The sequence below is a fragment of the Schistocerca cancellata genome, chromosome 4, assembly GCF_023864275.1.
Source record: "Schistocerca cancellata isolate TAMUIC-IGC-003103 chromosome 4, iqSchCanc2.1, whole genome shotgun sequence".
In the NCBI taxonomy this organism is placed as follows: Eukaryota; Metazoa; Arthropoda; class Insecta; order Orthoptera; family Acrididae; genus Schistocerca; species Schistocerca cancellata.
Window position 1 is genome coordinate 237,164,627 of NC_064629.1, and position 23,184 is coordinate 237,187,810.

General features: G+C 37.4%; 1 protein-coding gene across 1 annotated transcript in view; it reads left to right on the forward strand.

The window, feature by feature from the left end:
- Positions 1 to 23,184, forward strand: part of LOC126183504 (uncharacterized) — a 307,076-nt gene that overhangs the window by 278,564 nt on the left and 5,328 nt on the right. The window contains exons 11-12 of the mRNA XM_049925549.1: positions 984 to 1,181; positions 6,376 to 6,486. Of these exons, the coding sequence (XP_049781506.1) occupies positions 984 to 1,181; positions 6,376 to 6,486 (309 nt within the window). The remainder of the gene's footprint in view (positions 1 to 983; positions 1,182 to 6,375; positions 6,487 to 23,184) is intronic.

Consider the following 23,184-nt stretch of genomic DNA (forward strand, 5'->3'; position numbering starts at 1 on the left):
GGCCCAAGGCATGGACACTTATAGTTTAAAGAGCCAAATGAATCACTCATTTCTGCAAAATTTTTCTGGAACAACTCCCAGGTCCTTTTATGAGGAAAGGAGGAGGTTAGATGCAGTGCAGTTTCTGCAAGCAGTCAGCACTCCAACTGTTCCTCTCTCAATTAAGAGCCGGAGACCACACAATTCCTACAGAGGAGGAGCTGCAAACAGAAAAGGTCTGTTTTCCAGGACTACTACAAACAGCACTAAGAATGTCAGTTGTTTTGCACAATGGCCCAAACACTTACAATGAATGAAGAGCAAAAATGTGAAATATCAGAAATGGGAAATGCATGAAATGTAGTATCTGGCTGACAGTAAACGCACTTCTTTATATTTCTAAGCTTTCCATAACAAATTGCTAAGCTTAACACAAGCATATGCTAAGAAAATTGAGCACACATTTTATGACATATGCGCTTTATTATTACCATCAGACAATGAAATATGAGGTTGTATATGGGTGCATGTGTCCATGTGTGTCCTGTTTTGCAACATTTCAATTGTTCACTCCAGTTTTATCGTTTTAATAAACCTTTGTCTCTCTTTTATATATATATATATAAAAGTGAAACCATTGCAAACTGTGTGCAGTTTATATGGTTAAATTTGAAAAATGAATGTGCCATTCTCACTGGAATCCTGCTATTTGAAGACTTTGTACTGTATCTAAATAAGAAATGTCGCCAGAATGTCTTTATACCAGTTTATTCTTGCTCGCACTCTTCCTTTACACTTGCATGAGGACACAGGTAAAGCACAGGCTTCAGCATTGAAAAATACTGCATTCTATACTTTTTGCATCAGTGTGTGTTTGTGTCACCTGTTGAAACATGCACAGTGTCACCATTTGAAGTGTTTTCAGGTGTGTGTTTGTTTATATCCATATCTGTTATTCCTTCTGCAGTTGTTTTACATGTGTAATGTGGCAATTAAATTTTCAGAACGTGAGTACAGATGCTTAGGGCAATGGGAAGAAGATGGTTTGATGTATACCTATACTCAGCGTAGGGATGTTGAGGCATATGAGTGCTTCGTTGGATCTATAGTTTCAGAAGATGAGATTTTTATAAAGGAAGCAGGAGAACACTGTCAGCGCAATGTAGACCCTTTGCAACATGGAATGAAGCTGAGTAAAATGGGTAAGATGCTAAAACACTTTTTGTTGAACTATAGTAGATAATCTTGATCGTGTTGACACCACAGCTGACAAATTTTAATGATTAATGAATACCACCCCAACTTTATAATTACATATTTATTGTACAGTGACTGGTTTTGTTCTTAGAACATCTTCAGGCTGCCTGCAGTTAAACAAAACAGGACATCAGGCTAAAGCTACAGCATCTTAAGGAATAAAATGAGCAACTCACACTGACAGCAGTCTTATACTAAATACTCACAGAGTTGTGCTAAAGTCGTGATTCAAATAATCAGGTTGTCATCTGTAATGTTAAAAACCAAATCCAGTACAGTAAACTGTCCAGACAGGCTCACTCCACAGGAGATGTAAACATAATACTTGGCCTCTGTCAGGTGTGAAAGTTGATTGTGCAATCATAATTGTTGCCGTAATGACAAAACATTATCTGCAGAACTAATTTCAGAAGTAAGTTTCTAAAATATATCAGGAATGGTAATTATTATCTTACAGAATGAACATAAGACATGAATAAACATAGTTACAAAACGTACATAGTCATTGAAAACGTAGAAGAGCTGAAGACTATTTTAGACTTGCTAAAATTATTTGCAGTGTGGTTACACAGTTGTTACAGGTCATTGTTGGACAATACAACCAGTATTACTTCCCAATGCCATTTGTCCTTACTGCTGAAAATGTGTGCATAGTTGACCATGACTCTACAACTGAGGTCTGAATTTTGTGCTCAGTAGAAACATCTCATTATTAATCTAAGCTCACTGGTTACATTTGTCCAGATTAGTTCACAGTTGGAGTCATTTTAATTCTTGTTAGAAAAATGGTTTCTATAAATACTGCTCCTCCTCCTGCAATTATCACTCTGTTATGTGCTACTTATGATACTTGAAATTTCTCTCCTCTCCACGTTTCACCCAATTATCAGTTCCAAATATAATTTGGGGCCAACTACTTTTAAGTACATGCAGGCTCTGGTACTTTTCTATGAATAAACCAGCAGTTAACAAATAATATTTTGATATTCATACACTGTAAATTTTCCACCTGGTCTGTTGTAATAATCACTTAAATTGTGCTGTTTCTTTTTCCAGGAGGGGGGCAAGTGACAATACCAGTCCCTGCATTTTTATTTTTTTATTTGCTTGATATGTAGACCCTAATAATGAAATTAAGCACGTTGTCACACATAGGACACATCATGCTGATACCATGCAACATGACCTCTAGCATTGTAAATGACCATACATCTCATTTGACAGAACGTGTGTTCATAGGCTAATTGACAGATGTTATTAATCTCCTGAACATGTGGTAGAACCCATACCCCCACTGCAACCCCTGAAAAAATTGGCACATGCACACAGTGTCACTTTTTGCTGATACTGTAACTCATTATATGATCACTAGTTGTAATCTTAAGCACGGGGAAGGGTCAATAATGTCATTTCACTTATCACTTACAGGTCTGGTTACACCTGTAAGATAGAAAAGTTCCCAAATGAAAGGTCTCGAATAGGTGTGTACTAAGCAAGCTGTCTACTGTATAGCAAACTGACTGTATTTGCAGATATATCCTGCAACAGTGAGTTAATAAGAATATGAACAAAGTCCAATATATTAGTAATACCTCTACATTCAAGACAAAGAGAGTTTTGAAGGAAATTCATTTTCTATTAGGATGAAAAGGTTTCCCCTTGCAGTTGGGGAATGTGTAATACTGCAGAGGTTCACTTGCAGGACATCTACAGAGAATCTTATAGACCCATTGTGATGAAGTAGTAGTTTCGCATTATGAAGGAGGGGGAAGAAATACCAAAATCAATCAAGTGTCCAACGTTACCTGAAGATGTATTTGAGGCAATCGAGATTAGTTTTGAAAAGTAAGGAGGTACTATGCTGCAATGAAAAATGAGGGTTTCTCAGTAGTTCCAGAAGACAAAGGTGTATGATAAAAGTAATGAGACTGATTTTTTTAATCTACAAAAGCATTTCACTTTTTTAGCTATACAACAGCAGAGTCATTGTTCTCAGTCTTGGTAGCAGCACTGAAAGGCTCACTCAACTGGCAGGGCACTTAACATGACAGTCACATTCTTTTGAATGTTCTGAAGAGTCCCAAAATGACATCCTTTGAAGACATTTTTCAATTTTTGGAAAGGGGAAGTCACATGGACTCAGGTCAGGTGAATGTGGTAGCCTGTGGAGCAACAGGAATGCCTTTTGAGATCAAAAATACCATGGTGGAAGTGGCAATGTGACATGGAGCATTGTCTTGATGCAGTGTCCACATGTCTGCAATGTCCACTCTCGCTCGATTCCCCCTTTTCCTGAGTCTTTCAGACATCCTGGTAAAAAACTTGGTGAACGGTTTTTCCTGGAGGAAAAAATTCTGTGTATACAATACCCCTGCTGACAAAAAAGGCAAATCAGCATTGTTTTGACCTCTGATTTGTTCATTCAAGTTTTCTTGGTCAAAGAGATATCCCAGTGTGCCACTCCTCACTTTGCCACTTCACCCCAGGATTGTACTCAAAAATCTAGGTTTCATCCCCAGTGATCACACAACTGAACCATTTATGGCCATTGACAGTCCTCTCAAGATGATCAACATACATTTCTTAGATTGTCCTTCAGCTCAGTTGAGAGGTTTTTTGGCACAAACCTTTGATGTGTGCAAACTTTCGTGAAATTTGATATATGATGAAAATGTTTTAACAGGTCATCCACCATCCTTCTTGTTAAATATCTGTCTGATCACATAAAAGCACTCGCACATTTTATGTTTCCATTGGTTTTTGCTCCCTGGGCAATGTTCATCAACAACCTCTTCTCGGCCTCCTAAAAATTATTTGTGACATCAAAAATATTGTTCTGTTAATAAGGAATGTTCCCCATAGCTCAATTTAAACTTCTCAAAGGTCACACTTAAGAATTTCTGAAGTTTAACACACAACTTGATGGCTTCCTATTGCTCTAAATTCCAATTTTCCATTTTAGTAACACACAACAAAGACACAACGTCACTGATGACACTGTCAAAAAAATCATGTGATGGCTGTATGGAGCTGACACCCGGACTGACTATCTGGATGGGGTGAACACACCAGCCTACACAAGCAGAACAACAGTGTTCCAGATCACTCGCAGTGTTGTCAGTCTCATTACTTTTCTCACACACTTCATATTTCCCAGAAAAGGACAGAGTATTTCTTTGAAATTGTTTGCAATGATTCCATGTTCTAGTGGCCTTCCTTTACTTCAACCAGTGCTACATCTTGTACCTTCCAAAATTAACAGAAGGCAAAGGTCCCAGGTTAGATTCCCAGTCCTGCACACAAATTTAATGTGCCAGGAAGTTTCAAGTAATTGCACACTCCACTGAAGAGTGAAAATTCAATTTGAAAACATAATGTCCTGACAAATACGAGGTGTGTAGCTGATTTCAAAATCAGGGCAGCCACAGCCCAGATATATCATTTTGAAAAGATAAGATCATGGTGAGCTCTGTTTTGGTTTCTGCCTTCTGAGGGATACTTACAGTCAGCTCATTAAACCCTACTTCAGAGAGAAGTTTGGGACAATGCTGACAGAGATCTATCTATCTGTGCCCACATCAATCATTCATATTATTTCATGTAAGTCACCAGCAGCAGACCAGAGTTGCCTATTATCATATATTTATGGAAGCGCTTGAAGAGGAACTCCCAAAGTTAGTGGTCTGCAAGCTCTCTTCATATTTTCTATATACTAGACACATTCATAATCTGACAATGGGGACAACTTCCTACACTTGAACTCATTTCATGGAAAAATCTGTTGAATGTTGGTGGTAAAGGAACATGACAGCAAGCCAAGGTACATTGCTTTAGATTTTTATACATTTGCCTGCCATCACTCTTTGCACTACTGAGTGAAGTAGCATAGTGGTAGGACTCAGGACTCACACTTGGGAAGATAGTTGTTCAATTCCCGTCAAGCAATCAAGTCAGTAGATTACCATGGTTTCCCAAAATTACTTAAGGTAAATGTGAAGCTGGTTCCTTTGAAGATTACATGGCCAGTTTCTTCCACATTCCCACCCCACCCCACCCCACCTAACCCAAGCCAGTGTTCCACCTGTAATGACCTAATAATCAATGGGCTGTCAAACCTTTACTTATCCTTTCAAGTACACTAGCACACAAGGCACATAAAATCTGACGAAGATAATGTAATAACAGAGTTAAAGAATCGACAGCCTATGGCTGTGCCAGAGACTGATTTCTATTGCATCCTCTCAATGGGTTAGTTGTTTCCTGTAAACATATAGTTCATAATCTGTAGTGGTGAGTTCACAGTTAGCAGAATGTTGGGAAAGGTGATGTTAAGTTTCAGCTTATGTCATGGGCCAAGGGGAGGTTAGTGTTAAGAGAGGCGGTGACAGAGATGGAGACAGCTGCTAATGGGTTAGAGATGGTGGAGAGGTGATGAAGTAAATAATTGGTGTCCTTGATGTGACTGTGCAGTGGGTTAGAAATGTTGGTAAAATAGTAAAAAAATTCTTTCCTTTGGAGCAAAGTAACCAGCTACAATAGGCCATCCAGGGTGGCTAGTTGTTTGGAACTTAGAAGATGGAAGGTGGGTGTATGGGGGAACAGGAAGGGTCTTGACATGTTGCAGAAGAATGCTGATGATTAGGTGGGTATATCAGCTAAGAGACACTGAATAAAATTGGGGAGAAATGAGATTTATGATGCAATTTGCCAAAGAAAAGGGATAAGTTGACAAGGAACATCCAGAGGCAACAAGAATCTGGTAATTTGCCAATGGTGACAGGTGCAAGAGATAAAAATTGTAGAGGGAGACGAAGTCTTAGAGACAACAAGCATGCTGAAATAGATCTAGGTTACAGTAATTACACTGAGATGAAGAGGCTTGCACTGGATAGACAAGCTGGGTAGCTGTATCAAACCTGTTCCAGACTGAAGAAGTATGTGGCATTAGCAACCTGGGAAGGGATTGACTGTAATGGAATTACTTCCAGGAAACTTGAAGTAATCACGTGTTTCCTTATGTTATGAGCAAAAATGGACTTCTGTATTTATTTTTAGCTTTACTTGTACTGCTGCTATGGACTGAGTTCCATTGTTGTATTGCTAAAGGAATTGCAGTAAACTTTCTTTAATGATTGACAGGTTCATGTTCACCTAGTGAGGTGAATCATCCTCAAAATACGCATACCACTACCTCATGGCTTTCCATCAGACCATCAACAGAAATGACAAAACCATGGAAACCAATAACAGGTAAAATTTATAACTGTTTTCTTTTAGATGTAGCATGCAAACTGGCAATGTAGTGACATATCCACTGCTAACCAGAAGCATTATTTTTAAGTGCATATTTGCTGTGGGTTTTTAATGTAATTAAGTTTGTATTATTTACTGTTACATATACAGTTTAATACATGATTATAATGACTTTTGAGGAGTGTTTGACATTGTAATGTACTTACATACGAATTAGGTGGTTTCTTGTTTCATTCTGGCAGCTGTGATTGTTCATTGAGTAACTTGGCAAGACTAATTCAGTCATTCAACTTGATTAACCCAACATTATTGTGCTTTGGGAGTGTGTGGGGAATGACTCTTTATGTTCATAGGATTTCATTAGCTGTACATATCCCTGAATAGTTCTTAATGAGTACCTCATGAAGTTTAGTTGGTAGTGTTTGAGTTTGAGGAAACTGATGATTATGATCAGAGGCTGGTAAGTGTTGCCAGTTTTATCATATAAGAAAATCATATGATGCTTCCACAACCACTATTTTGTACTTCTGTGTGACACACTCTGATACCGGACACTGGGATCTTTAACTGCTCACATTACAAGGACGGTAGAAAACAAAAATAAACATTAGGGTATGCTGTGGGCCATTGGGATGGATGACTGTTTTATAATTAACAGTGGGCAACTTTTGAAGGCTTTGAACTTCTCTGCGTGCAGACGGTATAGTTTTTTAGCATTTTGTGAAATATTAACATGTAAAGACATTACCAATAGAAATAAGTGCACAATTTTGAAGAGTAATAACCTGTTAAAAAATCCTACCTTTTAATTTTTTATTTTATTCCATTGTGTTAAAGTAAATTCTTTTTATTAACATATTTAAAAAGAAGTTTTGTGTTAAATTATTATTAATCATCATCATATACGAGCATAATGTTTCGTTTATCTGTTTTTTATTTTGAGTCACAACACTCACACTTTTACTCGTAGGTGTTTTTAGAAGCTCCTTGGTCAAGTGACTTCTTGTGTAAACAGTGTCTTCAGATTCAGAAATAAATCTAAGTATTTGAAAACCAAACTCGCCACTTTTTGTCAGCACCTGATCTTTATTCAGAAGAAATAAGTTTTTTCTCAACAGAATACAATAGGTTATGGGTTCCAGTTATGTGTGTAAAAAGTGTGCAAAAAGTGACAGATACAGTTTTCTTTTAACTCGTGTTTGAGAGAGTGTTTTTGGTTTTAGAGTTGAAATGGATGTGATAAAACATATCAAGCCATTGAATAGTGAAACTGACTGGTCAGTGTGGAAGAGAAAAATTAGAGATCTAATTGACTATCATGAAGGAACTTTAGATGTAATTGATGGCAAGTCAGTAAAACCTGAGCCACTGTCTGAAGTTGCTAATGATGTAGCAATAAAGGATCATAAAGCCAAGTCAGATTTTTATTGTAAAGCGAACGGTTATGCCAAGTCGATGATTACAAGTGGAGTTACAGACACTGTATATCAGAAGATAATGGACAAAGAAATGGTTCATGAAGCATGGGAGGCATTGAAGCAGATTTTAGAAGCTTCATCAAAGAACCACTGTTCAAGGTTTGTTCAGATTTCTTTGCATTTAATTGGACTTGGGGAGAATACATCTCCACACTCATAGAAGTTAACAAGTCTGTGGAATGAACTGAACAACAGGCTTAAAGCAAACGTAGGAACTGTGCTACCTGATCTGATATTGGTATGTAAAAGTTTTACATATTCTACCTGCAAGTTTGATTCCTTTAAATAGAGTTGGATGTTATTAACGAAAGATAAGAAAATGTTTGATGAATTAAAGGAACAATTGTGCATGTTTGAGAGAAATTTCACAATGAGTAGTGACAAAATCGAACAAGAGGCATTAGTAGTCAAACCAGGTGTACAAAACAAAATAAAAACTAACAAATTCAGAGTTAAAGGAAAATGTAACTACTGCAAAGAACCGGGCCACTGGACCAAATATTGTAATATTGTATTGCTGATGGACTACCATCTAAAAATACAACTGTGCAGAAAAACATGGACAAAACTGTAGTAACGAATGTAGCATTGTTTACTAAATCCAGATGTCACTTATGCAGAACAGATATGGGCTGAACTGGTTAACACAGCAATTTACATCATGAATAGGACAGGGAAGTCATCTGTAGGAGGAGTCAGTCCTTATGAGTTGTGAGAACGGAAAAAGCCTCAAACTAAACATCTTATGATTATTGGCTCAACATGTTATGCTCACATTACAAGTGAAAAAACGAAGGAAAGTGGACAAGAAAGCTGTGAAAGGACATCTCATTGGTTATGACGATGATGATAACACGTCAGGATTTGGATAAAAGAAAGTAATTAAATTGTGCTGTCCAGAGATGTGCAATTTGGGAAAAAAAAGATGCTGTACTGAACAAGTTACACTACCATTTCAAGATGTTGAAAAGTCCATTGCAGGTCCAGATTATATTAAAAATTATTCAGAGAGGGAGGAAAATACACACTTAGAAGATAGTATGGAGCATGAAACTAGTTCAGACACAGAATCTGATGACATTCTGGAAACTTGCAAAGAGGAAATAGGAGTGAAGTTAAGAGAGAATTAATCATTAAAGAGACAAAACTACCTCAATGATTATGCAATGATAACAGAAGATTTCTTTGTCACAACTGAAGTTTCCTGAAACCTATGAGGATGCATTTAGATATGAAGACAGAATCAAATGGAAGGAAGCAATAGACAGAGAAATGGAATCTCTGATCTAAAATGAAACCTGGGAGCTTGAAGACTTATCATAGGGTGCCAAGGCAGTATCATGTAAGTGGGTGTTTCGACTGAAAACAAATGAAGAGGGTCAGATCGAAAAATGTAAGGCTTGTCTGGTTGCCAAGGGTTTCAGTCAACGGGAACGTGTAGATTACAGTCAAACGTTTAGTCCAGTTGCAAAAATGACGATGATTCGGTCTATTCTGAGTGTTGCTGCAACTAAAAGAATGTATCCTGGACAGTTTGATGTGTCAACGACCTTCCTGTATGGAAAACTTGAGGAAACGATTTATATGGTACAACCAATAGGTTACGAAGATGGTACCAACAGAGTTTGCAGGTTGTAGAAAAGCCTGTATGGTTTAAAACAAGCACCAAGGTGCTGGAACAAGAGATTCAGAGAACGTTTGGTAGAACTAGATTTCAGAGTAAGCCAAGCAGATCCACATTTGTACATTCAAAATAAAAATGGCAAAGTAGTTCTGGTAATTTTGTATGTTGACAATGGGTTGGTAGCTGCCACTGATTCAAATGATTTGAGCATTTTCTTTCAACCATTGCAAAATGAGTTAAAGATCACAACGGCACCTGCAAACTATTATTTAGGTCAAACGTTTAGTCCAGTTGCAAAAATGACGATGATTCGGTCTATTCTGAGTGTTGCTGCAACTAAAAGAATGTATCCTGGACAGTTTGATGTGTCAACGACCTTCCTGTATGGAAAACTTGAGGAAACGATTTATATGGTACAACCAATAGGTTACGAAGATGGTACCAACAGAGTTTGCAGGTTGTAGAAAAGCCTGTATGGTTTAAAACAAGCACCAAGGTGCTGGAACAAGAGATTCAGAGAACGTTTGGTAGAACTAGATTTCAGAGTAAGCCAAGCAGATCCACATTTGTACATTCAAAATAAAAATGGCAAAGTAGTTCTGGTAATTTTGTATGTTGACAATGGGTTGGTAGCTGCCACTGATTCAAATGATTTGAGCATTTTCTTTCAACCATTGCAAAATGAGTTAAAGATCACAACGGCACCTGCAAACTATTATTTAGGTCTGCAAATTGAACATGGCAAGGATGGCTGTATCAAGATTCACCAGAAGGATTACGCACATCAAATTCTAAAACATTTCAATTTTTCAGAGTGTAAAGCAGTTTTACCCCCAATGTTCAAAGTTACAGATGTTTCACAGTAGGAGAAAGATGACCCAGTAGAACAGTACTTTCCATATAGAGAAGCAGTTGGAGCATTAATGTATCTGATGCTTGGCACAAGACCAAACCTAGCCTTTAGTGTAAGTGTTCTGTTAAGATCTCCCGAGAATCCCACCAAAGAAGACATATTGAGAGTAAAAAGGGTTTTCCGTTATGTATCAGGAACAACTACAGAATATGGAATCACATACACATAAAGAGGAAAAAGCTCAACTCTGGAATGCTACAGTGTTGCAGATTTTGGAGGCTGCTCAAAGACAGACAGATCAACATCCGGAGTAGTCATAGACTACTCAGGAGGGGTGATATTGTGGCTAAGTCAGCGACAAACCATGGTAGCAACATCTGCAACTGAAGCTGAACTAGTTGCCGCAAATGAAGCTGTCAAGATGATTTGGTTAACTTGTCTGTTCAGAAAAACAAGACTATCTGAAATTCCAGTTCTCCGAATTGACAATTCAGCAGTAGTGAAGTTGGCAGAGAATCCAGAATTTCATCATCGAAACAAACTTATAGCCATCAGGCATTTCTTTATTTGTGAAAAACTTTATGAAGGAAGAATTAGTTCATCAAATCCCATCTGAAGAGCAGGTAGCAGACACCATGACCAAAGCTCTACTGAAGACACGTACGAAGATATTGTGTAATCAAATGGGACTGTTGTAAAACTCATTTTTGTTTTGTTTTGTTTTGTGGGTTTGCCTCTTTGTTGATTTCTATTTAACAAGGGAAAGTGTTAAAGTAAATTCTTTTTATTGACGTTTTTAAAAAGAAGTTTTGTGTTAAATTGTTAATCAACATTGTATATGAGCACCATGTTTCGTTTTCCGTGTTTTTTTTTTTAGTCACAACACTCGCACTTCTACTCGGAGGTGTTTTTAGAAGCTTCTTGGTCAAATGACTTCTTGTGGAAACAATGCCTCCAGATTAAGAAATAATCTAAGTATTGGAAAACGAATTTCGTCAGCACCTGATCGTTATTGAGAAGAAATAAGTTTTTTTTTCCTCAACAAAAGACAATACATTGATTATGGGATGATAACCAGTGTTATTGGCTGCTAATTTATTTATATTGCTAAATATTTTTTCATCTCAGTTCTATTGTTTGTAACAGCACTTGTTGCCCTGATCTGCAAGGGAGTACTCCTTATCGAGATTTGCACAATAAGTGGTGGTTGGTTCACAAATTAGTACTGCATGCTTGTCTGTCTCACCATGTGAAGTGTTCCAGTTCCTAGCCCTGATTATGTGGTTTTATTTAGTTGTATGGTTGCACAAATCAACATAGGAAGTATGTGTGGCCAAATTGTGGTAAAGTTGGTAACTATTTATCGAACCTGTGCTGATCCTGCTAAGTGCCTGTGGATTATTTTGTCTTTTCATCTGGTTTGATAGAGTTTTAGCTTGTGAATTCTTGATTGCTCAGAACATCCTTCAGGAGTGCTTGAGTGTAGATTATTATTATCCCATTGCAGTATAATTTGAACATTAGACTAGGAAAACAGCTGAGAGAGAATTATATAAGACACAATATCAGCTTCATGTAGTGTGCCAACAGCTTTTACTCTCAACAGAAATTGCTTTACTAGCATGAAACTGAATGTGTGTGACGGCACCTAGTCTTCCTCAACAAAAGGTATTATTTAGAAATGACACAATTTTACCCATGCAAAGATTTGCAATGCATATCGGCCATACTGCAGTCTGCATGCACATATACAGCAATATTTATACTTTACAATCCACTTCTCACGTACCACAAAGTATGCATATGTACTGATCCTTCCCCCTTCTCCCCCACCACTTGGCCAACTATTCCATTTATTAATGGTATGAAAGATGAACAGCTGCCAGCAAGTTTTTATGTAAGCTCAAATTTATCTCATCCTGCTGTCATGGTCATTGCACGAGATATGCATGTATGGGAGGAAATAACATGTTGTTTGACTACTCTCGGCATGGCAGTCAGAATTTTTAACAGAAACACATTGTCATGATGGAAAATTACTCTCTTGTAGCTTTAACCACTGAACCGTTTTCGAATTGTCTGTTTTCTCCATCTCCCCTACTGATCTTGTATTTTAAATGTGCCAAACTGGTAATTTCATTAAATAAGACTTCTTCCCTTCATTGATGAATTCTATTTCCTTTCGAATTTTCTAATGGATCTGTCTGCAACATGTCTTTTGTATGATACCATTTATTTGATCATTTAGTGTAAATTGTTCTGAACACGTCTCCCAGGATATTTTTCAGGTGGTGATTGATTGTATGGTTGATCACCAATAGCATCATGAAACAATAAATTTGTGACTTCCTTACAGACAAAACATTGTCTGTGAACAACCTCTCACATTATCCATCTGATTATTTATAGGAGTCATTATTAACAATGATTCTAGAAAAAATTCGTAGGTACACCCTAATGCTATTTTAATAGTTGATTTATCTGATATTTCATAAGCTCATGTTCTGGTTACTAGACAGCACCCAAAAGTTGAACATTTCATCACCCCACCCCTACTACCTTACGGATCTCATGTACTAATACAGCAATTACCTTCACGTGATCACTGCTTGTGTGATGTAAATCATAAGGATTTGTTGTTTGGCCTCAAAAATGTCCCTAATGTGTTGGCGCAAAATATTTTACACAAATTTACAGGAGACTGATGTCCATGATTAAATACCATAGTAATGTGCATCTGTCAGACAGCCCTTCAGGAAAACTGGACTAACATGTCCCTTTTTCAAATCGCTTCACATCTTTCATTGTTCCAGCAATATAAGTTAAACTGCTGTTTGAAACAGAGAAACTTCCATCACTTGAGTTCCTAGCAACCCATTTTACGTGATTTGATGGTACTGTGCAATAGTTTTGATCCACAATGACAGTGAGAGCTATAGATGAAATGATCAATTTCCATTTGGTGTGATAAATGACTGCTTGCCCCAAATATAAAAAAAAAGGGTAAGATAATGAAGAGAAGTAAGAAAAATACAGTATTCATGGTATACTGCTAGACAAAGTTGTGAAGATTAGTTGTAGTGTTGTGGTCTTCAGTACAAAGAGTGGTTTGGTGCAGCTCTCAAAGTTACTCTATCCTGTTCAAATCTCTTGATCTCTGAATAACTACTGACACCTACATCCTTCTGAACCTGCTTACAGTATTTGTCTCTTTGTCTGATCTAAATTTTTTATCCTCCACACTTTCCTCCAATACAAGGTTGGTGATTGCTTGATGTTGGAGACATGTCCTATCCACCAATCCCTTCTTTTAGTCAAGGTATGCCACAAATTTCATTTCTCCCCAACCCTATTCAGTACTGCCTCATTAGTTATATGGTTTGCCCATCTAATCTCCAGCATTCTCGGGTAACGTCACTTTTTGAAAGCTTCTATTCTCCTCCTGTCTGAGCTGTTTATTGTCCATGTTTCGCGTCCATACAAGTCTATACTTGAGACAAACATGTACAGAAAAGACTTCTTAACACTTAACTGTATGATCAATATTAACAGAGTTCTTTTCTTCAGGTATGCTTTTTTTTTTGCGATTGACAGTCTACATTTTATATCCTCTCTACTTTGGCCCTCATTAGTTATTTTACAGTCCAGATAGAAAAGCTCATATACTCTTTTAGTGCCTGATTTCTTAATCTAATTCTCTCACCACCACCTCGTTTGATTTGACTACATTCCATTAACCTTGTTTTGCTTTTGTTGTTCATGTTCTATCCTCCTTTCAAGACATTGTCCATTCTGTTCAACTGCCCTTCTGAGTCCTTTGTTCTCTCTGACATAATTACGTCATAATCAGTAAATATCAAAGTTTTTAATTCTTCTTCCTGAGCTTTAATTCCTTCTCTAAATTTTTCTTTGATTTCCTTCACTGCTTGCCCAATTTACAGTTTCCATAACATCAGTGATAGGCTTCAACCCCCTCTCACTCCCTTCTCAACAACTGCTTCCCTTCTGTGCCTCTTAGCTGTAATAATTGTCCTCTGGTTCCTGTAAAAGTTGTATATACCACTTCACTGCCTGTAATTTAGCTCAGCTATGTTCATAATTTCAAAGAGTGTATTCCAGTCAACATTGTCAATGGCTTTCCACAAAAGCTGTAAATATATGTTTGCCTTTCCTGAACCCAAGTCATATTATCACTACTGCCTCAAGTGGTGCTGGAATCCAAACATATCTTCTCCATGGTCAGCCTCTACCAATTTCCCCATCCTTCTGTAAATAATTCATGTTAGTACTGTATTTTGCAACTGTGACTTATTAAATTGATAGTTCAGTAATATTGACACACCTCGGTACCTGCTTTCTTTGGAATCGGAACTGTTACCTTTTTCTTGATGTCTGGGGATATTTCACCTGTCTCGTATGGCTTGCAGACCAAGTGGTATAGTTTGGTCATGGCTGGTGGCTCTACTCTTGTTTTCATTTAGGTCTTCTAGTGATCCATTACATTCTTCTCATAGTATCATGTCTCCTCTTCCATCAAGATGTAGGTACTCTTCCCTTTCTACAATATTGCCTTTAAGTCAATTCCCTTGTATAGTCCCTCTTTATTACTTCACATTACATTATATTTATCATTTTCCATGGATCCCTTGGAGAGGAGTCTATGGGATGTGGAAAGAATCAAAGATTGTTGTTGTTTGGTTTGTTTGTTTTTACTTCTTCAAAATATCCAGATGTTAGTTGCAAAGTGATGTGAAATAGAATGAGCACATAAGCACAGTAGTAAGGAAGGTGAATGGTTGGCTTCAGTTTATTGGGAGAATGCTAGGGAAGTGCAGCATATCTATAAACGAGACCATGAATAGAGCACTAGTTTAACCCACTCTTGAGTACTGCTAGAATATTTGGGATCCCCACCATGTCAGGTTATAGGAAGACACAGAAGTAATTCAGAACCATGCTGCTGGATTTGTCACTGAAAGATTCAATCAACATGTGTTCAGAAGATTCTTTGTGAACTTAAATGGGAATCCATGGAAGAAACATTGATGCTCTTTTTGCAAAATACCACAGAGAAATTTTAAAGAACTGACATTTGCAGCTGACTGCAGAAAGAGTCTACTGTCACCAGTGTACAGTTTACACAATGACTGGAAAGATAAGAGAAATCAGGACTGGTATGGAGGCATAGACATTATTTTTTCCCCCTCTCCCATTTGCAAGTGGTCTTGAAAGGAAATGATTAGTAGTGGATTAAGGTACCATCCACTTGTGCAATACGGCTGTAGGTGTAGATGTAGGTTATCCAAAATGACATTGCTCAGATTGTGGTTGAGAATTTGCGAAGGTAGAGGTTTGTCACTTGCTATTACTAAGAGAAATGGTTGAATCCATTTCCTCTGATATAGTTTATGATCACAACTTTTCAATATTAGAGCTGGATTGTGTTTAATGTACAGAATATGACACACAATCTGATCGCAACAACGTACATTACAACTTGTTCTAGCTACTCGCCATCCTCCTCTGTCTCCACTCACATTCAGGAGGATTAGGGTACAAATCTCTTCTGCCTGGCCATCCAAATTAGGTTTCCTATGGTTTTCTAAATCACTTGAGACAATATTTCCCTGTCTGAGCATAAGCTCAATCTCTAATGATCTTGTGGGCAATTAGATTTTAAATCCTAATCTTCCTTAATCTCATTAGCCAAATATGGGAAATAGAATTTTCTGACCTTGATCTGCAGCAATTTGTTACTTTCATATAGCTTCATTAATGCGACTTCTGTAGAGGGATTCCCATCTTTGTATGGTCCCAATGTTATTTTAGGTATGAAATTGGTTATAACCTGTCAAATAATTTTACAAAAGTCCCCCCTCTGCCTAATACATTAATTCTGGCCAGTCTTGGAATAAGTCTTACTTGGAGAACATTAACTAAGAGTTCCTTCAATATTAATAAGCTGGTCCTTGTGGAAGAATGTTGGGAGTAGTGGACTCAAGGAACTTGAGCAATGGGTTCAGGCCAATTGCACTAAATAGACCATAACATGGATCTTAGAAATATAACTGCTTAAACTTACCTTCAGTTTAAGAATAATAAATTGCAAAATTTTAGGGTCCAAAGATAAGTTAGTGGAACTGGAAGCAAAATTTTCCTTTATCACATGGATTCAGTATGGCCATTGAAATGAAATGCAACAGAAACTAAAGTTAAATTAAAATCAGGACCTTTGTTTTATTGCAGAGGAACAGAGTAAGATATGCCATGGCAATTGTAAAAATACAGGCACCACTATTCTCACATTCTGATGAGCTAGACCATCACTAAAAAGATCTACAGCTGATAATGAAAGCCAGCAAATCATCACTAAAATATGAGAATAAGGTACTTTAAATTGGAAAAAAAGAATGAAAATTTTGAAATTGGAAGTAATCATAGACCCAAAAGATTGAGAGCAAAAAGTCAAAGCAAACTCGTCAATTGGAAAGTCAGAAACGTTTGTGGGAACTTACCTAGGAACAGGGAGGTGTACCACATTAAATTAAGCAACGAGTTCCACTTCTTACAAATTATATATTATACAGACACAGATGAAAAGGACAAATGTTTCACGAAGGTACTTATACAAACAAGAAAAGCTGTTGCACATTCAACAAAATTGAAAAAAAAAAAAAGAAAATTTTGCAATGAACAAGGCAGCTGGTAAAGAGAAGGCAATAGCTTAGAGGGAATGATAGGCCTACTAAACACACAATTGAATTTTCTGGATTAAACAAAAATATTCAAAAGTATGTTCCAGAAAATGTGAGAAAATGCACTGAAAAATTAAAAGAAGCAATTAAGACAGGAAAAAGAACCACATATATTGTTTTTGTGTGTGTTTGTTTTTGGGTTAATCACTCCACTTAAGGGGAGTGCTAAAAAACAAATGTTCACAGTATTTGTCTTTTTTTTTTTCTCCCCCCTCCCCCCTCTCTTGTGTCCACTTTTTTCCTGTTTTCTTCTATTGTGGTGTTTGCTGACATTACTGTTTTCTGATTTGATTTTTTTCCTCTGTATTTTTGCCTGTCTGTCATGTAATCTGTGGAGATGTTGAGTTTCTTGAGGTTTTCCATGGTTTCCTTTACCCAGTTGGTTTTCACTGTATTGGTTATCACTATGTTAAAAATTTTCTTGGTCGGGCTATGTTTCATGTATCCTGTGTGTGTGTGTGTGTGTGTGTGTGTGTGTGTGTGTGTGTGTGTGTGTGTGCAGAACTTTGCCCTCAATTTCTATATGTTGTTTTTAATCATCTCTGTTTCTTGGTACAGTTCTTTTGTTGGTCTCTTTATTGAGATCCCCTGTTTGTGGTCCATCTCATAGATTCTCAACATCTTCCTCTCATTTTCCATCTCTTCGATTTTTGTCCTTCCCCTGATTATTATTGTTTCTGAGGCAAACAAGCTCTCAGGTAATACTACTATACTATAATGTATTAATTTGGCATTGGTGGAAATACTTATTTTGTTGTAATGGTTCTGTTTAAGTCTATAATTTTTGTAGTTTTGTGATCCTTTTTTCATTGGATGTTGAGTTCAGTCCTGTTTCCTGTATAATCCCTCCCATGAATTGGAACTTGCTACTTGTGTTATCTTTCCATACTTTGTTACCTGCATGTATTGTGTCCATGTACAGAATTTTTTCATATAAGATTTGTAGTCTTGTTTTGGCTGAGATTTTATGTTGTCTCCAGAGATTCTTTGGCTTTTTTCCTGTTATTTAAGAAGCTACATCATTGGCACCTTTAACCCATTGACTTCTTTATGCCATGTCCTGACTATTTTCTCCAAAACAAGACGTGCCATCTCGCTGCCTCACACTTGTCCTGACTTAAAATGGTTCAGAGATCTATCCTGTATACCTCAGTTTGGATGTTGTATTTGTTAATGTCAGCTTTCTGGTTTTTATGTCCACCTTCACTTCTTCTTGTGTGTTGAAAAGTGTTTCTCTGTCTAGGGAGTCATAGGCTTTCTTAATGTTGTCAAATGTTATTGTGGTGTTCCTGGACTTCATTGTTGTTAATGTTGTTCTTGGACACCAGATGTGTTCACTGCATGGCCTCCCCTTCCTGAACTCTCCTTTGTATTCCCCTGTCTGAGTGTCCATCTGAGGCTCTGGTCAATTTAACAGGGCTGTAGATTGAATTTTGAATGTTGCAGGCAGTAGACAAATTCCTCTACAGTTGCTAGGGTCTCTTGTCTACTTCCTTGTGAAGGGATTGTAAAAGTGCTGACTCCCATTCTTCTTTGTTTCCCAGATGTTTTTGACGATTCTGTGTATTTTGTGTGTTATGTTCTCATGAGCTAATTTCCAGATTTCTGCAATCAGTCCATCTTCTCCAGGTGCTCTGTTATCTTATTGTTTCTATGATCACCTTGTGTGGTGGCTGTTTGGAATTGGGGGCTTTGAATTAGTTTATGGCAGTTTAACAGTGTATCAAAGTACTGCACTAATATTTCAATTCTTTTTTGGGTTTGTCTCAAGTGTTCTGTCTTGTCTTCGGAAGCATAAGCTTGCAGGTTGATATCTTGTCATATTTTCTCTGACCGTTCTGTAAAAATGGTGTGTGTTCTGTTTGTTGAAGTATTCTTCCATCTCTTTCAATCTGTCATTTTCATAACCTCTAACTACAGATTATTTGTGAAGTGGTCTTTGGTATCCTGAATTCTTTCAATTTTTGAATGTTCTGTGCCTCTGTCACATGTTGTGCTCCACCCTTTCTCTCAGGGTCCCCCCCCCCCCCCCCCCCCCCCCATTTTAAAAGTTCCTTCATTTTTTTCTGACAGTTCTGTCCAGTTGACTTACGTAATTTTTCCTGTTATTTCTGTCTTCTTTAATTGTACATACTCTGGGTCTGTTCTGAAAGTTCTGTTGGTTTTCTTGATTTATCTATTGGGTATAAATTTCAATTTAAGATGGAGCAGGTGGTTACTGGATTTGAAAAATTTTTTTGTTAATCATAAAATCATGATTTGGAATTTTTCATAGATATCACTATATGATCTATCTGAAATGCTCCTAGGGTGTTGTAGGGGGATTTCCAAATTCATAGTTTCTTGTGCATTTCCTGGAATTGCATAGTCATTATTTTGAGGTCAAAATGCCTGCAGAAATTTCACTCTCTCCAATCTTGTTTGTCCACTTTTTTTCCAATTTAATCAGGCATTATACCTCCTGGTAACACTTCCACATGCTTTGTGTGAATTTTGTTTGGTTGTTTCTTCCAGATCTTCCCAAAGATCTTCTACCATCTATGGGTTTTTACTGTTGTAGTTACTTCTGGGGGCATGTGCAGTGATTAGTGTATAGTCTTTGTTTCCAGATCATATCATGAGTGTTGATAATTTTTCTGATTTGTAAGTGAAATCTATTACAGAGTCCAGTATAGATTTGTGTACTAAAAATCCTGTGCCACAGAATTGGAGATTTCTTACTGAAATGGTTATGGCTGGTTTACCCTTGTATATTCTGCAGTTTTCAAAGTCGAGGGGATTCTCCTCAGACAATTGTGTTCTCTGTATTGCTAGAATTTGATACTGAATTTATCCATTGTGTTTGTCAGGTGTTTAAATTTACCTGGTTTCAGTAGTGTATCCATGTTGAGTGTTCCCATGTGAAACATTCTTAGTCTTCAGCGTTTTTTGAGAAGCTCCAATTATCAGATCTATTACCCAGTCTTATTGACTGGGGCCCAGGGTAGTGGATTCTTTCTCATTGTTCTGTCATGATGATTGGTTTTATTGGTGAAATCCGAAAAGATCTCGCATAATTTCAGCTGGCGTTTAGACTTCCACAAGAAAACCTGTATCTCAACACCGCAAGTCATTGATTATTTCAGCAGCATTAAATAATAATTCAACTTCGAATAACTCAAATTCTCATCCTTAGTACAGGATTAACAGATCTGGGTTGTTTCCAATTAATAACTTGACATATATTCCTCTGTGCTTTTCATTTTATACCCTTCAGGTGTAAGACAAAAATATTTCAGTTAGCTTTGTCACTTCTTAGCCTGTCAGTGATGGGGACAGTTACAAAAAGAAAAACAGACCCAGCAGCCAACACTATGCATATATTGATGTTCTTCAGCCAATGAACTGAAAATGTTTTGTTATAAAATCAGTCGTAATTAAGTCTGTCACTTTGGAATGACTATACAGTGTTTCACATGTAAGTTTTTCCATATTGTTTTCCATAACAGACCAGCTTACAATCTTGTATGAATTACATATTTTTTTCGGAATGAGTTTTTCACTCTGCAGCGGAGTGTGCTGATATGAAACTTCCTGACAGATTAAAACTGTGTGCTGCACCGAGACTTGAACTCGGGACCTTTGCCTTTTGTGGGCAAGTGCTCTACCATCTGAGCAACCCAAGCACGACTCACGCCCTGTCCTCACAGCTTTTCTTCCGCCAGTACCCTGTCTCCTACTTTCCAAACTTCACAGAAGCTCTCCTGCGGACCAGAGCTTCTGTGAAGTTTGGAATGTAGGAGACAAGGTACTGGCGGAAGTAAAGCTGTGAGGACAGGGTGTGAGTCGTGCTTGGGTTGCTCAGATGGTAGAGCACTTGCCCACGAAAGGCAAAGGTCCCGAGTTCAAGTCTCGGTGCAGCACACGGTTTTAATCTGTCAGGAAGTTACATATTCTTTTGTTATGTATGTGTATATTCTTTTCATCAGTAACTCTTTACATTTGTTTTGCATATATTTACATTTATATTGGATTTTCAACACCTGCCAAACGTTTTCAATGATGTCTATAATTTTTTGTATGTACACACACCTGCCCTATACAGTTAAGTGTCCACTTTTGGCTAAACATACTAAATATGCATTTAACAATACATGATGATGTTGTAGGAGGTAGGAGTAGATTTCTTTTACTCTAAATAATACACTTAAAAAGGTTTTCAATCTTATTCCTTTGGGTATAACAAATAACAAGGTTCCACAGTATCCAACAGTTTATTTCCTTGTTAAGTGACTTGCATCTTTCTGGATTCCACCTTTCAACAGTTTAGATAGAAGATAGCACATCAACAGTAAACAGAAAATTGGTCACACGTATGAAGATTTTATACAAGTTTGTATATGGTGATTCAGGAGATGAATTTGATGCACAGATACATAAGAATGGAAATAATATTTGAAAATAATACCAGATGTAGTATGTAAAGATGTTTAAGGCAAGGAGAAAGATGCGCAAAAATGCATTTAAATAGGAAAGATACAAGGTGGAGAAAAGTAATAAAAAAGAAACTTGCAATATTATTTAAAGAATATCGGTGGAGGAAGGCAGTTATGCAGAACTAGAAGAATATTGTAATTGTTTTACATCAGATGAAAGCAGTTTAAAAAAAAAAAGAGGGGGGGGGGGGGGGAGAGAGGGAGAGAGAGGGAGAGAGGGGGAGAGAGAGAGAGAGAGAGAGAGAGAGAGAGAGAGAGAGAGAGAGAGAGAGAATCAGCCTTTCAGCCTCCTCCACAGTCACATTATAAAAGATCTCCAGCCACATAGAAGAAACACTGGATGTTAAATAAGCAAAGTAAAACACTGGTTTTAGAATGACCACTAACAAAGTAATGACCAAAATTATGAAATAGTGCAGGATAATGGGTTACCTGCTTTGTTTGATATTCGTTTATTTTGAAATAGCTTTTAAAGTCTGTCAACTACTTCTGTACCAACAGCCCTTGGAAACCAAATCATTGGTACAACATTTATTAGTATACCGAAGAATGTGTGTCAATTGTAAAGCTTCCATCAAACTTCTCTAGGAAATTGGTAAATAAAGAATTGAAAGAAGGCTGAAGCAAGGAGATTTCATGTCAGTAAAACTATTCTAAACAGCACTGGAGAAACTAAAGATCTCTAAACTGAATAAAAACCCAGTACAGCTTAATGGAACATACTTGAATCACTTTCATTTTATGACATAGTTCTGTTCTCTTGTAGTGCTAATAAACTTACAGTAAACTGAAGAACTTAGTAGGGCAAGTTTGAAAGCATGTATGAAAATTAATTATAATAAGAGTAAAATACACTGAGGTGACAAGTCATGGGGGTAGCAATATGCAGATATATGGGTGGTGGTAGTATCGCATATACAAGATATAAAATGGCAGCACATTGATGGAGCTGTCATTTGCACTCGGGTGATGCATGTGAAAAGGTTACGGACATGATCATGGCCACTTGATGGGAATTAACATAATTTGAACATGAAATGGTAGTTGTTGTTATGTGCATGGGACATTCTGTTTTGGAAATAATTAGGGAGTTCAATATTCAGAGATACAGTGTCTCAAGAGTGAGCCGAGAATGGCAAATTTCGGACATTACCTCTCGCCACAGGCAATGTAGTGGCTGAATGCCTTCACACAAGGACAAAGGGCAGTGGTGTTTGTGTAGTGTTGTTAGTGCTAACAGACAAGCAACACTGCTTAAATAACTATAGAAATCAGTGTGATACATACAAGTGTCTCCGCTAGGACAGTGCAGCAAAATTTGGTTGTTAAGGGACTATAGCAGTAGACGACTGGCATGAGTGCATTTGCTAACAGCATGACACCGTCTTCAGTGCCTCTCCTGGACTTGTGACCATATCAGTTGGACCCTAGATGATAGGAAAACTGCAGCCTGGTCAGATGAGTCCAAATTTCAGTTGTAACAGCTGATGGTGGAGTGTGGTGCAGACCC